Consider the following 19,171-nt stretch of genomic DNA (forward strand, 5'->3'; position numbering starts at 1 on the left):
CTCCCTTTTGAAGGTGGGGATCGATGTATTGAGATCCGCTTTCGAGAAATACTTCTAACCTGAGTGAGCACCATCGTTAATTTTTGAACTAGTATGATTTTTGATCTTCGAGCTTTTTTGCTTCCATTTTTTTGTTGCAAATTTGATATTCAACTTGGTCAGCTCCTATAATAACTAGATGTTTCAATAATAAAATTGACCGCAAGTTAGGCTTGGTTTCCTTAATGAGTCAAAACTTTGACAAATAATAGAAAAATCGACTGAAATCCTAAATCAGGCTTGGAACCCAAAATCATCTAAAACTTAGATAAACAATAGAATAATCAACCGAACTCCCAAATTGGGATTTGATCCCAGATCCAAGATTTTTTTTGATTTATTTAATTTTAGATATGAGTTTTTAATGAAATATAATGTTGTGGTGTTAGATCATATTCTAACCACTGACTCCATACCTATAAAAAAATGATGTCTTATATTTTTCAAATGATTTTGTCACCCATGCTTCTGTATTGTGCATATTGATACTAAACAAAGAGCAACAGGTAAAAAGGGTTCTAAAGATTCCAAAGCCATGCCAATATCAGATACGAATGTTGAACTACAGGTCTCATTATAATTATGCCATGCCTCTTTAGGGCTCACATGTTTATTGTCATGCTTTTCCTATTTTACTAACTTTTTCACTTTTGTGGTTAATTGAGAAGTGGCAAGGGAATTCAAACCCAAAAAACAACAGCAAGAAATACAATACACAAGGGGATGGTGCATCTGACTTCTCAATTGAACCACCCAAAAGAACCTCCCAGAATGGTTTTATGCATCCTAGTGAAATTGGATGTTCGGAGAATAAGAAGGGGAAGGAGGGCTCTGGGGGGTCATTCGGTTCTTCAAGGAATGAGCCAGAGTTGATGACACAGAGATCTCGCATGCCTCAAGGAGCCACCAATTTATCTAGTTTCTGTCGGTTGGTTGCATCAAGTAGTACATGGTTAGATAACCGTAGAGAGAGGAGTGCACATTCGAACCAAGTAGAGCAGCAATTCAATGCTAGATATAATCAGTTAGATGATCCTGACACTAGCTACCATTTGCCTAATAGGCCAGCTTCTTTGCACAAGAAGAGTGATCAGGTATGTGGCAAGGAATCTAAGATGGTTACTAACTATTACAAATTAGAGAACATTTTTGGGTAGTTTTAAGGCATGAATTTTAAATATATAAAACCTAAAACTATGAGAGAAATTGTTTACTTAAACTTGGCTTGGTTTGTGATCTTAGGGTTATGGTCCCAAGAAGAACAAACTTCACTGCTTTGGACCTCTAATGCCTCCAGGGGGGAATATGGAGGAAATGCTCAGAGAGCATGAGAGGCAAATCCAAGAAGTTATCCACAAAGCTCGTCTTGACAAGGTCAAGACCAATAAGAACTTTGGGGATATTACCTAGTCTGAAGTGCAACATGGGAGGTAAAGTTTAAGACACAAGTTGTGTTGCTTTGATGTTTTTTCAAATGTTCACAGATAAGAACCCAATTCTCATTTTTGGGGGAGTATAGCTATTCCCGACACAAACAACAACATAGAAACTTCAATTTTTTCGTCACACAACCAACACTAGAGAAACTTCAATGACATGGAGGTCCTTCGAGAAATGGGATAACTAGGGTTCTACCATCCCATAAATTCTTAAGAAAGATTCACCTCTGAGAAGTTTTTGGTGGTTCAAAAAAGCACGTAAGAAGCTCTGCAATAATGTGTTGTTGGCTTATGTACACGTGGTGATGGGGATTTTTTTTGTACAGCCAAAAGGATGGGTCAACCCACCCACTTGTAAGGGCCCATCTCTTTAAATTTCTATGTTTTATTAGCCACAGAGAGAGAGAGAGAGAGAGAGCTTTTATTGCCACACCACCAACTTTTACTCGTGCCACCCTAAGATGTGTGCTAATTCTTTGGTGATTTACTCATGAATTGGGGTGGCACTAGAAAAAGTTGGTGTAACAGAAGAATCTCTACATAAAAGGGCACAATATATTTTATCCAACTAGTTGCTTGATAATACTTTTCACAATTGACTCTAGAATTTACTTGTACCTCATTAACGTTAATCATTTATATGATATTTTTTGCTGTCCAATACACTTGTAATTGATTTTTATGCTAATTCTTGCTGTCCAATATTGATTTCAGGGAAGAATGGCTGACATTACAAAAGAAAATAAAATGAAATAGTAGTTTCCTCACCTAGTACACCAACTAGGTCTAAAATGGTTTCCAAGAATAACATCAGAAGCCATAACAAATATAATGTGGATAGAAAACCACCATCTGATCTGATCGAATCCAGAATCGCCTCAAATATCTGATCTATTACATGTTTATTAGGACAGACTAACAAGAAAGAGTCCTGCTAGGGTGACACAATGATGTGGTGGCGCGCACATAACTGTAGATGCTTTTCTGCGAGGTATGAGTAAAAAGCATCTACGGTTATGTGCGCTCCACCACATCATTTATGTCACCTTTGTATCTCCGTGTATGTCATTCCAGCATTTTCCAACAAGAAAATATAAGATGGTCTAAAATTAAAAGTCCATGTGTAGACACCCCATTTTTGCATTCGTCTGATTAATCAATTCGTCAACCCGATCGCAACGGTTCCCAATGATGGATGTTACAATACTTTATTTTGCTACCAGATATGTTTCAGAAATCTAGATCAGGTATCTCGAACAGATAAAACTGTAAAAACCACGCTACGCTAGGAAAATATAACCCCAGAAGATTAGAAATCATCATTTTTCAGACAGAAAGAAGCTTGACGACAAAGATCACTAAAAAATGATCAAATAACCAAAATACCCCTAACATTAAAATATCCCTAAAGGCTACATTACACTTAGAAAAACCCTTTCGAACACATAAAATCATAAATCGGAACCAAATAAATCATTTCACCAATTTTCACAAATTTAATAAAATTACAAAAATGCCCCGCATAAAGTTCACGACCATTTCACAAAAAGAAATTTCATAAATAATACAACCCAACATTCCCATTGAATTCCTTACAAAAACCAATTCTAAAACATCCTAGAACATAAAAACCCGACTTGAAATACAAAAAGCCCTCTCCAAGGGTAAAACGGTAATTTCACAATTTTCATAATTAAAATTTTTAAAATTAATAAATAAAATATTATATAATTAAAGTGAAACATTAATAAAATTTATTTAAAATTTTGGACAAAAAAATCGATCAATTAGCCTCTCAAGCAAAATTGTTGAGGGTTGCCAAGATATTTTTTCAAGGACCCCTCCATTTGGGGGTCCAAAGAATTAAAGTTATAATAGAGGGGGGTTCTCCAAAAAATTAAAGTCAATCAAATAAGACTAAATTCAAGGTATTAAAGTCAATCAAGTAAGACTAAAGTCAAAATTAAAGTCAATTAAGCAAGACTAAAGTCAAGATATTAAAGTCAATCAATTAAGATAAAGTCAAAATCTTAAATTCAATCAAATAAGACCAAAAGTCAAAGCCCTAATAGAGTTCTAATTAAATAATAACTCTACTTAATAGAATTCTAACTAAAATATAACTCTACCTAAAATAATTCTAATTAAAATACAACTCTACCTAAAACATTTCTAATTAAAATACAACTCTAACTAAAACAATTCTAACTAAAATACAACTCTAACTACAAGAATTCTAATTAAACATTAATTCTATCTAAATCAATCCTTAAAAAAATCTATAAATAGGGGTCCTCACACCCTATTTTCGTATCAAATCATAAACCCTAAGAGAAGTAGGTCAAAAAGCCCCCCTAACCTCCCATAAACCTTAATTTTGAAGTCCCAACTCCTTACTTAACATCCATACTTCGATTTTAGCCTAAAAAACACATAGAAGCCCTTCAAAAATATCCTAAAATCGATAATAAAATTTGAAGAATCCAGATCTAAGGAAGAGATACTTTACCTCGAAGATCCGAAATCAGATCTGGAGATAGAACGAAGTAAGGAGTTCGGTATTAGGAGCAGCTTTATCAAATCTGGGGGAATAAAGCCGTTGCATTCGAAGGTAAAATCTCTTTTATTTTTTTTATCTAGGTTTTTGTTAGTAATGTAGTCTTATTTGGGATAAGTAGAGACCGGCATTGGCTGGGCGGGATTGATGCCTAACACCTTCCAATCCCGTAATGTGATCCCCGGATTCAGTTTTTCTTTAGTAGATTAATTTCTTTATCCGTTTAGAGTCAGTATTCGGTTCATAGACCGTAATAACTAGGTGGCGACTCCCAAACCTCAAGGGTCAAAAGTGGATCCACGCACCCTGCGGATCGAGGGCGCTTTCACCATGGGTTCGGTTGGTTGTGTTTTGGTGAATCCTAAGCTAATACATGTGCACCACATCTCCTAAGAGCAATACTTATCAACATGGATTTAAAATTTCATACCATATTGGTGGAGACTAAGTCAAGAATAGAATATTGCCCCTGAAACATTCAATGTTTAGTTGATCTTTAAATTGGTTCAGAATATCTTAATTGATAGTATCATTATTTTTTCGTGATTCAAGACTTTACCAAGTCAAGATTTTAATCCTCACTTATAAATTTAATCATATTTTATGGATTTACCCATTATTCATGGAAGGATTAAGTTGTTCAAGGTTAATGCTTGAAGTCCAGAGCCCTTGACAACTTCGTAATAGTATAAAAATACTTAAATGAGCTTACTTTTACATATGGTGGGGAATAATTATATTACATGTAAACAAGCATTAAGTACCATCTCTCATTTTATTAACAAACGACATTAAGTATAACAAACTTCCTATGGTATTGATGGATTCACCTGCATCTTTTTAGCTATCTTTCTTGGGTTTCTTGCTAAGTTCTGCATATTGTCCCCCCATGAGTTGCAAAATTTCCTCCCAAAGACCTTCCGAAGAAGAAGAACCTGATGAATCCCCACACAATAAATTTGCACTACATGCAGCAACATACCAATCAACTGATGTGATCTCCTTTTTCAATTGATCTGGCATCCACCTGGTACACCCAATAAAGAATCTGAAATCTTGTGGCCTAAGTATTCCTTTCTTCACTAAGTCTACAGCTTCATTGAAATAACTTCTATCACCAAAACAAACGCCAGATATAACCTGTTCAAGCATCGAAAGTTGTGAATTGTCCTTTGTATTTGACAAGAACATACTTTCCTGAAGGGGGCCACCAAAGTACAAAGAACAATCTGCAAAGGTTGTAACGAGATCAAGATTTGCAGGATTCATGTGTTTCATCTTTAGGTGGAGTGGGCGATTGATGATGATCCCAATGGCGTCCTCCCATATTTTTGGTATTGGTAAACCTGTTTTAAATGAGATAAATGTCTCTGGGCCTTTGGTTCCTGATTTCAGTAGAAGGACAACACTTCTTTCAAAGGCACTAACCCCGTCAAGCTTGTCAGTGGCAACTAAGACACATCCTGTCTCTGGTACAGAAATTGGGTGAGCCCATTTCAGGTTAAGTGGTTTGGAATCTAATTGGGAGACCCCGTCACGGAAGGGACCATCAATGTCCAAGAGTCGTTCCTGCATTAGACCAACTTTAATTTGTTTTAGAAGTAAGAATTTCAAGCATTGTTTAGTTTTATTTATTTACTTTTTGAAAATTATAATATATTAAAAGATAAAGATACCGATGGTAGAGATTATCATCGTTATACAGGAGTTACAGGACGGTAGCCAATTGGGTTACATATTGAATCACATTTGAATAATGCATCTTCAAAACTTATTTAATATAATTTTATCTTTTGAAGAATTAAAAGGACATCTATTGTAATTTAAAGTGAGAAGAAATGTAATAATTGACCTGCTCCCGAGCGACAAATTTTGCTCTAAAATTTCTCCAGTCTGAAACATCAAATTCCTTGTTGTAGGAAGCAAGATTGTTTCCTGTTGAACCACCCCCCTCTGGTATAGATTGATCACTGCTTCCTGGAATGAAAAGCATTCGCAAATATACATCTTATCTTCAATATTATATATATTACACTAAAGAAGTATTTGATGACATATTATAGCCTTCACTATGCTTCAAATATATATGAATTTTTTTCAAGTTCATCAATCTAAGAGACTCAGAGGAATACCATTAGGTGTATAGGTTCAAACTATATCGGTCTTGATGAACCTCGAACACAGAATTTATATGATTGGTTATTTAAATTTTACTTCAACAATTATAATTAATCAATTAAACTGAAAGTTCATACGAAAGTCATTTTTGTTGCAATACTAGCACTTTTAGCTCTAATAATATTTTCTCAATAGTTTTCCAATGCTAATCACGATGTGCTCTCGATAAAATAAAGTGAAAAGTGCGAAGAAATAATTACCTACTTTAATAAAATCTAAAGAAATCAATTATATATTCTCAAAGGAAAATCCTTGGGGGACTATGATTTGATTTTCATTGTTTTCTCAAGATACAATTAAAAAGCATCTACCGTTATGTGCACACCTTCATCTCAGAAATGTGAGAATGGCAGTAAAAAATAAAAACCCTTTTTAAAAAGACTATAAATCTTAAGTAAAATGGTGAAATGACAAAAAGTATTTACTGCGATTCTCACAAGTCTGACGTGGGACGTGCACGTAACCATAGACTGTTTTCTCGTGATACGAGTAAAAACCATCAACGATTATATATGCATGTCCACATCAGAATTGTGATAATCACAATAAGCTGTGTCACCCCAGTACGACTCAAATCTTAATTATACCCAATTTCTATCTATATATCAATTTCACACAAATGAAAAAATTTTAAAATAATAACTTTTCCAAAAGAGTTGTGGCAATCTGACTACCCATCCTGTCAGGATACATTTTTTATGGGTAAGTACAGCACGTACAGAAGTACGATTTCTTAACTTGTCAGATTAGGAGATTCTAATGAATGCTACATGGGATAATCAGATTATCGTGATTCTTCCTAAAATCCCCAACTGGAAAGTTTCCAAAATTAATAGAACTCTTAATTTGACTCTTGTACAATCACTTTGAGGTGATTTAACTCAAATGTCTCTGTCAATCTTACGGTGATTTAGGCATACCCCTACGGTTTGCTCAATATTGGAGATACCCCTTTTTTTCAAAACGTTATCAATCTTCTTGACCTATGTCTTCTGTCATGTAGTAAAATAAATGACTTATATGCCCTCATCTTCAACCTCCAACAAAAAATCCCTTGGTTTTATCCCTTAAACAAGTCATCTTCAATCTGAAATTTCTATCTATACTTCAAAATACAAACCCCCACCCAAGAACAAGTAGGATTTTGGCAGAATTAAAAGATGAGATCTTTTACCCTAATCTTGAATCTAAAAATAATACCTAATTCAACCTACATATCTTTTTGAACAAATATGGAAGATGAAATCTTTTACTCACATCTTCAATCTGAAAATTCTTCCTACTACAACATATAGACCTCAAGAACGAGATGGATTTTTGGGTAGGCAAAGATGATGACTGGTTTTTGGGTGAAAAACAAAGAGTCTCTTATTTGTTAAAATAAAAATTATTTTAACCAATATTTTTAAGAGTTTTTTATTTTTATTTTTATTTTTTTTTCAATAATAAATAATAAAATTATAAAGAGAGCTTTTATTGCTACACCAACTTTGCTAAGGCCACCCAAAGTGTCTGTTCATTATTTGGTGATTTACATAGGGTGAATCTCCATTTTGTGCGATGAATTTGACAAAATTTCAAGTTTGGTACATAAGTTATTTTAATTCTTAAAAACATGTTTTTCCAATTCAATTCCTCACTTTTATAATATATGAATTTATAAGATTATCACTTTTAAGATCAACGAATTTGTAGATAAAATATCAATTATTTTTCCATGTTGATGATCTAGTCGGTAATTTATCAACGAATTCATTGATTATAAAAGTGATGGAAAAACATGTTTTGAAAATTAAAACGAAGAGTGTATTGAAATCAGAATTTTGACATAAGTTGTACACCTTTTGAAGGAAAATCCCATATTTACATATGAATTAGGGCGGTGTTAGCCAAAGTTAGTGTGGCAATAGAATTTCTCCTTATAAATGAGATGCTAAAATAGTAACCTTGGAACGTTAACATCGTGAAATTCTCATAAGGTTAAGGGTCAACATGAAAATATACCAAATCATAGGGGATCAACTTTTAATTTATTGAAAAACGCATATTTTTAACACTAGTAAGATAATGAGAAATTAAATTTCAGGCTATTGCATCATTTTCTAATAATACGAAATAGTGGAATTTCTTTTCCAAATTATCCAGGGATTCTTCCGATCTCAACCAAACAGAAAAAAAAATCATGCTCTAGCATAAAATTACTTACAAAAAAAAAACTAAAATTCTTGCACAAAGTTTTTCCAAGAAACTTTTTACTAAGACCCAATGGAGCTTAAGTGCTTAAAAAAAAAACATTTTTGAAACCTCAATTCAACCAAAACTGAACACTTACCAGAAGAAGACGAATTGTTGAGGTTCTTTTCTCCCATCGCTATCACCACAAGAGATGAAAAATGCTTCGACTTCAAACCCTTAATCCCGAAAAAGCTTTGTTTTTCAGATCGAAAAGAAGCCAATCTCGTAAAATTGCAGGAAAATGATCTTCTAGGACATGAATTTCCCTTCAAAAAGTAGCAGATTTTAGCACAAACAGGGCCTCGATTGCAGTTATTAACATTGAGGCAGCGTAGATCCATTGTTCCTTAAAAAACAGAGTATCGAAGGATTCTCTTATTCAAGATCAAAATGGAGAGTTTGCTTGGATTGTAAATAAAGAACAAAACTGAGATAAAGAAACTTAAAATAGCTTTAACTAACAAACTGTATAACAATTATTTATTAAATAATATCACGTAACCTTCAAGTTTCGAATTAATTTGTAAGGACATATTTCTCTCGTAGACGTATTGTCTTTAGAGTTATGATTTAGAACGGTGTAACGTTCACGTGTCCGTTTCAGTTGATGTTTAAAGTTGTACACGCAAGCCGATGTATTTGAAATCCAATAAAACTGTGCCATGTAGACAATTTACTCCCTTACAGCAACGGTACATCGTTCTGTATTGCGACTCTTGTCTTTATTCGCATAGGAGTCTTCTACTCATATTTGAAGCCGCCAGCTTTTTTCAAAATTATCGAGCGACGGTTGGCTTTACATGATACCTGACCATTCTACATTTTAGTGATTTATTGAATATTTAAGAAGAAAATGCTAATGTGACACCGTGTTAGACACAAACTTGATTGTTTTCCTCTAGATACGAGTGGAAGGCATCTGCCTTCAACATGTGTACGGAGAAGAGAAGCATCAATTTTTTTTTTTCCGAATGCATTATAATATTCTTGTATCAAGAAAAAGCTTAAAGGGTACTTCTGTGCACATCACCATGTTAGCATATATGATGAAGAAGTCAGTTTAGCATTTTTCTTTTTCAAATGGTAACATGCCTCTTCAACCTTGTTTTCTCACATAAATTATTTAAAAGTAGTCTAAATTATCTTTTTCAAGATTTCAACTTCTTGAACATGATGACCATGCAATGATGGTGGTGATGATGGGAAAGAAAGCATCCAAGTCATACTTTTCTAAGAGTTGTAACTGTTTTACTCCCCTTCTGGCATACTCTCCTGACATGACATGTTATAAAATCATATATATTTCCTCGAGATATATAACTATACATATTTATGTTCAATTGTGAATATTGTATCCCTATTGTCGAGGGTAAATGTAACACCCCAACTTTTTAATTCGTATCTCGAGGAAAAAAAATAAATAGTGAAATTTTAAGAAAATCTTGAAAGTGGGACTTAGGGTAAAACTGTAGGACCTTGTTCTGATAATTTTTAATGGAATCTGACCTCACCATTGGATTCAAAATGATTGAAAAACATACTTTAGCCTATAAGCACGCTTAAATGCGAGTTCGAATATAAAAATTGCAAAATCCTCGATTACCGGATCGGACCAAGCTAAAATAATGACTTGTTGGTAGAGAAAGAATTGTTAAGATTCAATCATACCATTGGGTTCATAACGAAAAATTATTAAACATGGACTATTTATTTGTCATTTTTGGAGATCAGGAAGTCGAATTATCGTCAAAAACGAAAACGACATCAAGTTTAGGGGTCACCTCAGACCAAAAATGTAAATTTTTGATAGAGACATAATTTGTAGAAATTGACTATACCATTAGATCCGGAACGAAAAATTAGGTAAAATAGAATATTCATTTGTCAGTTTTGGAGTCCTGACAGTCAAGTTATCGTCGATCAAAACAATTGAAAAAATATCGAATTCGTCCCAAATTTTTTATAAATAAAATTTTAATTTTTTTTTAAACTCGTCTTCTCCAACCCGTCCAACAACCAACGAAAATAAAAACGAAAAAATTTATTTTTCTTCAAATTTCAATCGTAGATCTACGACAAACGGTGTACTTTCGATGATCGCCATAGAAGAGAAAAAGATCCACAGCCTCGACATCTACAAAACCCACCCAACCTCTTTCCATTTCACTTTCTTTTTCATCCAATATCGTCAAAAATCAGTCGTATTTAAATATGAAAAATTTAAAACTTTGACCTCGAATTTCATCCGTTTCTGGGTCAAACCGTCTTCCGTCGTAAAAGGGAGAAGAAACGAGCATACAGAGATCTTCGAAATCACTTGGCCGGTTTTGAAAATCAGTCGTTTCGAAGTTCGGTCCGTCTCGATTTTTGTGTTGATCACCTTGATTTTCGCGCACATGCTTCGATCATTTCTCCTAGAGATTGTAAGGAACTCTCAATTTCTATTAGTAATCGTAGATTGTGAAAATTGCATTTAGAATTTTATTGAAAAAAAAATTTGGATGTATTTCCAAAATGTAGAATTCTTTTGTTATTTCAAAAAATTCACGCCAGAAATTGCATGATTGATATGTTTAATTGTATTTTTAACAAATTATACGTGGGTAGGGTATTTTAACGGGTTATTTCCATAAATTGGGTCTTGTGCATTGCTCGGACCTTGTTTTGATATAAAATTTGTATTTTTTTTCAATATTATTGATAGAAATAAATTCTATAGTTGAAAAATGTGATTTAATATTCAATGAACTCATATTGAGTTGATGAATATCAGAAAATGGATATTTTATGAAGAGATTGAAAATTGTAAAAATCGAAAAAAGGAAAAAATGGTATGAACGGTAAAATGTCAGAGTCACACCCGAGGGGTGATGTTTGCATTTTACGTTGTTGTGTTGTGTGCAGGTTTGTGAACAGATATCCAGGGATAATATTGTTGGTTGCATGTTTATTTAAATTTCTGTTAGCGCGAGGCGCTGTTTACGTTTCCGTTTTGTTATTTATTTTAGGCCGGGTGGCCACACTTGCATGGTACGAAACTGGATATCTATTCTCAACTTTGTATTGTTAATTTCTCTTTTGTTTTCAAATGAAAATAATATTTATATGTAGCTATTTTGTGAACTATTAAAGAGTTTGTGAATGCTTAAAGGCATAGTACGTCATATCATCTGGAGTGGTGTACTATCCTGGGATGTACGGTAGGGACCACCAAGCTCATATGTGGTATGGGACGCGTATGAGAGTGGAGTCACAACTGGAATCTGAGATATTCCTCTCTATCTTTACCAGTGAACTTGTAATGTAAAGGTGGTCGTATACGAATGGTTTGTATATTTGAGAATCACATGCATACCTAATAGGCATAGACGAAGATGATTAGTCAGTGATCACTAACAATCTATAGTAGTTGAACGTTCTAACACATCGAAAATAGACCCATTGCTTACGGTCACGTCAAACGGCCAGCTGAGCCGGATAAATGGTCAACCAAACGTGGTAAGTGCAACGACTGGCCACAAAATCAGGAACTAAAAATCAGAGAAGAATTGTAACATCATGTCCCGACTGGGAGCGATCCAATCGTGAATCCCAACTCTCTAATTCCAATACTCCACCATTGTGTATTATGTATCTATTGCTTATTTTGATATATAAAATGAAATCCATGTTTAATGTTTCCATTTGATCAATTAGATTTGTATAAAAAGAGAACGTTATAGTGAGTAATGATGATCGATGTAATATGAGTTTTAAAATGTTTAGTTGATCATCCCTGGCTACTTGTACCAGTAAATCTTAGTTTCTTCTTTAAAACTTTGCATATTTTAAAATGATTCAGTATGTTTATTCGTTCATGTTAGGAGAGGTTATTGACAGAAATTATTTTCTTCCTTACTGGGTAACCATTGTTACTCACCATTTCCTTCTTCATTTTTTTAGTTTCAGATCCGAAGCTTGGCGAGACAGGTATAGAGCACGAATGAGGATCATCTGGTTGGTCAGATAGACAACCAGAGTCCGTCACTTGGTAAGTACTAGGGCTATACCCCCTAGTGGTGTCAGTTCCCCAGGTAGTCTTATGGATTCTGTCTTGAGTGTTAGGATTTATGTTAGAGTGAGGAATTCCTGTATAATCATGTATATAAATTTTTTCTTTCGCACTCTGATTTTTGTACGTTATTAGACGTATATAAGCTTCCGCTAGTATTATATTTTGTATATGTATGCAGTATTGTATGTCGTTCATCAGGTGCAGGTTGAACGCCTTGGAATGCTAACATAAACAGAAGAGACCATGTCGAAATTTCGAGGTGCCACATAGTACCTCGAGATCTGACATGGGGATTTGTGTTAGTGTTCGGCGGGGCGCCACAGAAATAATGATATGTTATCTATATCGTACACGTGTCTTAGCTAAATAAGTGATACTTGAAGCGAGCCAATAAATCCAATCCTACCCAGTAGCAGGGTAGATCAAGGTAGTAGCATCTAATCTGACTCATAAGGCACGACAACAGAAGAGAAGACTTGGCCTGCTTAATAAGGCATGCCTAATCCGAATATCTGCACAATTTTGAATTACTCATGTCAAGTCCAAAAATCTTGGACTAAATATTAAAGATTCAAATTTCATATAGGATCCTTGTAAGCAGGGGATCCACCGCAATTGAATCCTGATTAAAGAGCAAACCCAACAGCTTCTTGGTTGCTACAACGTCTTTTTTGGCATGTTTTAACCTGGCCTCCACTTGCACTGACTCAAGTTGAGTCGTCGGAGTAGAACTTATGGAAACATCCAAGCGTTGTTCAAAATCAGCCTTGAGGGAGCCTAGCTCAAGGTCTCGCTACTTTGCCTATTTCCCTTGTTGTTTAACCTTTTCCTGGAGGTTCGCCAACTTTATGTTTCTCTTCTCCGCTCTCTCTTTGCAGTTAGTGAGCTCCAGTTGCGAGCTCACAAACTTCTTATTATTGGCGTCCAAGGCGTCGTTTTCTTTCGAGAAATGAGCCAAATTCTCATTGAGGTCCTCTATGACCTCCTTAGTAGCATGGTTAGAGGAAGCTAGCTCATCATTAAAAAGAGCCAACTTCTCCTCATACTCCATGAGCTTCATGCCATCTAAAGAGGGCCAATGATCCATACATGTTGGCTTGAAAAGAAGAAAGCAATCATAAAAATTGATAAGATATAAAACAAGATGTATGAAGATAGAGCGGAGTATTAACTAGTAAAGGCCCTGGATCAACTTCCCAAATGCCAAATCAGGGTTGGCCCAATCAACAAGCACCATGTCCTAGGGAGGAATAGAGTGGGAGAGGAGTGAGGTAGTGATCATAGAGTTCATCACTCCACCTTCTTTTTTTTTTTTTTGTTTTTTGTTTTATCATGTTACTGGCTGCAAACTAATTGTCCTTGCTGTTGCTAACATCACAAACGTCGGCAACACCCATTTATTCTCTTGTTTTGCTGCCAGCACACATAGCTTACAATTTTTTGTTACCACCACCCCCACGTAACTTTCACTCACAAGTTTCATGCTACTGCCACCACCTCAATCAATTATATATATATATATATATATTATGTTGCTGGCAGCAACACAATCACACCTCTATTTTTTTATTTTTTTCAAAAGGGGAAAGAGAAAAAAAAAAGAAAAATTAAATAACAAACAACAAAAGGGACGTTTAAATGTTGAAACAATGCTACCAAAGTATATGGACACATTGCTTGGGTAAAGCATGTCTTTATGCTCATTCTTCGTCTGGTGAAATCCTTTATGAACTATCTCTCCAGCAATCTTTGTTGACCCAATTGCCACAACATGGAACTCTACGAGCAAAGCATATTGTCCCACTTTCATAGTAGAGAGAGAGAGAGAGAGAGAGAGAGAGAGAGAGAGAGAGAGAGAGAGAGAGAGAGGGAAGAGAGATGCACTCTCTCTGTTGCCCCTTCTTCACACAGATGTGAAGAAGTAAAAAAAACTTTTACTAACAACCCTCCACACACTGCAACGTTGGTTGTTTTTTTTTTTTTCTTAGAAAGCGACTTTCATGTCTTTGCTGTTAGCAACGGTAGAAAGAAAAAAAAATTTGAAGAACAAGTGGAGAAGAGAGAGAGAGAGATAGAGATAGAGAGTCAGAGAGATAACATTATCTCTTTACTGTTTCCATTGGAGAAGAAGATGGAAAAAAAATCGTTTTTTGATTATTCCACACCAGCTATTCTTTTTAAAAACGTTGCTGTCCCCTTAACAGAAAAATATATATATATATATATATTTTTTACCATCAGCCCCTTATTTTGTTAATTGTTGCTGCCCCTGCCCCTTAATAGCACAAAAAAAAAAAAAATTAAAGAAAAAAAAAAAAAACGTTACTGCCCCTTGGCAGCACATTAAAAACCTTTTTTTTTAAAACGTGGTTGCCCTTTGGCAACACATTAAATTTTTTTTTTAAAAGGTGGCTGCCCCCTTTTCTTTAAAAAAAAAAAAAAAAAATTGTAATGCCAAATGGCAGATTGACTCAAAAATAAAATAAAAACTAAAAAAAAAAGTCAAAGGATAGATTGATTCCTAAAATAATAGATAGAAAACTAAAAAATCTATATGGTCTAACAACTATCACTCCGTCCTTAATGCAATCATCCTTTGAAATCCCAAATTATTTAGGGTTGTTCCGAATGGTCCTCAATTGAACCGCAAAAGTAATGCTTGATTGAACCATAAAAATAATATGTTGAGATATCCAATACTCAAAAATACATGCTCAATAATCGAATCAAAACACAAAGATGCAAATAAAATAATAAATAAACAAATAAACCAACAAAATAAATAAAAAACATTCTAGGTAATTTTAGCAATGCTCCCATTCTTGGGGTTTTTCAAGTCTGATCCTCAAAAATTCCTTAGTGGAGTCGCCACTAAAAGCGCCATCGATCCGCGGGGTGCACGGATCCACTTTTGACCTTCGAGGTTTGGGAGTTGTCACCTAGTTAATACGGTCTAGGAATCAAACTTGAACTCTAAACGAATAAAAACACCTAATCTACTTAAAAAAGAAATTGAGTTCGGGGATCAAATTACGGGGTTGGAAGGTGTTAGGCACCAACCCCGCCAATAAACGTTGATCTCTACTAATTCCTAAATAAACTACATTGCTAAAACACCTAAGTAATAAATAAATAAAAAAGTAAGAAATTTGTATATCTTTCTGAAAATAAAAGTCTTGTTCCCTCAGATATGATAGAGTAACTCCTTGTACAGTACTCCTCGTTTTGTTCTATCTCCAGATCTGATTTTTGATCTCTGAGGCAAGGTATCTCTTTCTTAGATTTGGATTTTTCGGATTTGTTTATGGATTTCTAAGTGTTTTTAAAGGGCGTATAGGTATTTTTCGAATTAAAATTGAAGTATAGGTGTTAGGTAAGGAGTTGGGACTTCAAAATTAGGGTTTATGGGAGGCTAAGGAAGCTTTTGGACCTACTTTTTTTAAGGTTAATTTATTTGATCATACTTTTTTTAAGGTTAATTTATTTGATACGAAAATAGGGTGTGGAGGCTCCTATTTATAAACTTTTTTGGATAGAATTAGTGTTTAATTAGGTTTTCTTTAGGATTTTAATTAGGGTTTTGACTTTAGTCTTATGAGATTGACTTAGTCTTATTAAGGTTTTGACTTTATTCTTATGAGATTGACTTGATTACTTTAGATTAGGATTTTGACTTTAGTCTTATGATATTGAATTTAATACTTTGACTTTAGTCTCACTTGGTTGATTTTTAATATCTTGACTTTAGTCTTACTTGATTGACTTTAATTTTTGGAAAACCCCTTTTTATTATATCTTTAATTCTTTGGACCGCCAGATGGAGGGGTCCTTGAATAAATATCTTGACAACTATCAACAATTTTGCTTGAAAGTCTAATTGATCGATTTTTTGATTCAAATTTTTTAATTAATTTTATTAATGTTTCACTTTACATTATTTAATGTTTTATTTATTAATTTAAAAATTTTAATTATTAAAATTGTAAAATTACTGTTTTACCCTCGGAGATGACTTTTTACGTTTTAAGTCATTTTTCAATGTTTCAGGATGTTTTGGAATCTGTTTTTCGTAAAGAATTCAACGAGAATATTGGTTTGTGTCATTTATGAAAATTTTTGTACGAAATAGCCGTGAACTTTATGAGGGTATTTTTGTAATTTTGTCAATTTCTGTGAAAATTGGTGAAATGGTTTGCTTGATTTCAATTTGTTGTTTTATGTGTTTAAATGGGTTTTTCTAAGCGTAACGTAGGCTCTAGGGATGTTTTAAGGTTAGGGGTATCTTGGTAATTTGGTCATTTTTTAGTGATTTTTATCGTGAAGCTTCTTTTTGTTTGAAAAATGATGATTTCTAAGCTTTTGGGGTTATATTTTCCTAACGTAGCGTGGTTTCTATAATTTTGTCAGTTCGAGATACCTCATCCAGATTTCTGAAACATATCTAGTAACAAATAAAGCATTGGAATAATCATCCATCATTGGGAACTGTTGCAATCGGGTTGGCAAGTTGATTAATCAGGCGGATGCAAAAATGGGGTGTCTGCAACGATTGAAGTAATGATGGGAGATAATAGCAACCAATCAGGAAAGAGATACATGTCTTGAGAAGACAATGAAGCTTCGCTTCTCCTCGAGAATGCGTAAATGTGGAGGATAATAATGGTACATTATTTAGACCGTACACATGCCCTAATCAAGTAAGTGGTACTTGGAGCGAGCTAGTAAATCCAATCATGCTCAATAGCATAGTATACAAAGGTAGTAACGTCTACTCTGACTGATAAGGCAGGATGGCATAAGGGGAGACCTGGCCAGCTTAGTAGAGCAGGCCTAATCCAAATATCTATATAATTTTAGATTTTGCATATCAAGTCTGGAGATCTCAAAAGAGATCTCCCAAAAATCTTGGACTCAATCTCAGATATTCAAATTTCGTCTACGATCCTTGTAATCAGGGGATTCACCGTAATTGAATCCCGATAAAAAGGGAAACTGAAACTATTTTTCTTTAATATAGTTTTCTTTATAACTCTAATTTAGGCGTTGGATGATTATTGGCAGGTACCACACCAGTGCTTACAAGAAGGACTTAGGAGCTACTTCGAATCAGTAGAGCAAAATTGATCAAGGTAAAACTCGATTCCACCTCTACATCGATGAAAAAAAATCTATTATTCTAGCACATGCCACTTTAGGAGAGTATGTCAAAGGGGGAGTTAGAAAATCATTATTTTATTTTTCTAATGAAAAATGTTAAAGTGGATGCACAAGATACTATATTCTATATTGAGTTAACGTCGTGGTATGCATGGAATCATAGATGTTTTTCACTCGTATCTCTAGAATAATCATCTATGGTTCTATTGGCACTCTACATAAGTGCAGTGTTGTGAAAAGTTATTTTAGCATTATCTTTACTAATCGTTAATAGAAGGCCAAAGTCAAGGGACATGTAATTGATTTGAGAACTTAAACGACACATTTCAGATATTTCTATAAGTGTAAAAGTGCATATCATTATTTTTTTTATAAAAATAATGTCTTTCTAACTAAAAAGTCTTCACTTAGTCAATACTCGATTGACGTGGCATAGACACAAAACTATAGATCTTTTTTTCTTGGGATTCACAATTGAACATCTTTCATAAAGATGTGCATTTGTGTATCCCAAGGGAAAAGAGATCTATGATTCTGTGTTCGTGCCACATCAGTTGAGTATTAACGGAGTGAAGACTTTGTAGTTAGAAAATCAACACTCTTTTAAAATTGAGTCATGATGAATGCAAACGGTTTTGGTACGTGGTTGACATGTCAAGGGTGTAAAACCATAAATACACACGAAAAAGATCTATGGTTCTTCACCCTTGCCACGTCAGCCACATACCCAACCACATGCCAAAATTGAGTGCATTCATCATATTTCTTTAAAAATATACGAGAATACGTGGATTATGCATGTGTGACACGTTAAAAAAGGTAGCTTTAGTGTTGTTGTGGCACACATGCATTACTTGGCTCAATGCTTTCCTTGTGAAGTCATTGTATTTTGCAAGCCTTTTCTTATACGTTACATTTCCGGTTTCCATCGTGTCTTCAAGATTCAAATTGATGATATGCCACCCACCTCATTTTCTTTATACTTTCAAATCGATGGGGAAGTCAGTCCCTTGACCTTGGTCATTTCTTGTAGACTAATGTAAAATGATCTCAATATCCTCATGATCACCATGGTCCTCCTCTCATAAGAACTAAATCATCATCACATCATAATCACAATGATGACTATGATAATGAGGGCTTGAGGTCATTTTCTTTAGCCAACAGGTTTGATGGAAAACACTTCAAACCTTATCAAAAATTTCCATCTAATCCTACGTTTTAAATCAAACCAAGTAAATGAGAACTCTAAATAGGTTCGATCCAAAAATAAGAAATACACAAAATAAAATTTGTGAAAAAAAAAAGTACCCAGCTTAAGTAGGATTCTAATTCCGTTTTGGAACCTTCTTCTTTGGAGGAGACTAAAGAAAACATGAATCTGAGAAAACTCACCTCTAACCATATACAAAAGAAAAAAAAAGTATCAAAGAGAGAGAGAAAGTAGCGCACATTCAAACCAGGTAGAGCAGCAATTCAATGCTAGATACAATCAGCTAGATGATGCTGACT

The 19,171-nt window shown here is 34.3% G+C and overlaps 2 protein-coding genes across 2 annotated transcripts; one reads left to right on the forward strand and one right to left on the reverse strand.

Moving 5' to 3' along the window:
- The first annotated feature begins 574 nt into the window (after positions 1 to 574).
- On the forward strand, positions 575 to 1,449 carry LOC147401784 (putative serine/threonine-protein kinase At1g09600). The gene is made up of 3 exons (XM_086444441.1): positions 575 to 607; positions 708 to 1,133; positions 1,282 to 1,449. The coding sequence occupies exons 1-3, from the start codon at positions 575 to 577 to the stop codon at positions 1,447 to 1,449; spliced, it is 627 nt and encodes a 208-aa protein (XP_086300567.1).
- Positions 1,450 to 4,714: 3,265 nt separating this feature from the next.
- LOC147401785 (uncharacterized) lies at positions 4,715 to 8,941 on the reverse strand. The gene is made up of 3 exons (XM_086443198.1): positions 8,546 to 8,941; positions 5,888 to 6,012; positions 4,715 to 5,604 (listed from the first exon to the last, which is right to left on the reverse strand). Exons 1-3 carry the CDS (start codon positions 8,787 to 8,789, stop codon positions 4,876 to 4,878), a joined length of 1,098 nt encoding a protein of 365 aa, XP_086299324.1. The 5' UTR covers positions 8,790 to 8,941; the 3' UTR covers positions 4,715 to 4,875.
- Positions 8,942 to 19,171: the final 10,230 nt, after the last annotated feature.

Source organism: Akebia trifoliata, chromosome 5 (assembly GCF_017979445.1).
Source record: "Akebia trifoliata isolate Shusen 1 chromosome 5, ASM1797944v1, whole genome shotgun sequence".
Classification (NCBI taxonomy): Eukaryota; Viridiplantae; Streptophyta; class Magnoliopsida; order Ranunculales; family Lardizabalaceae; genus Akebia; species Akebia trifoliata.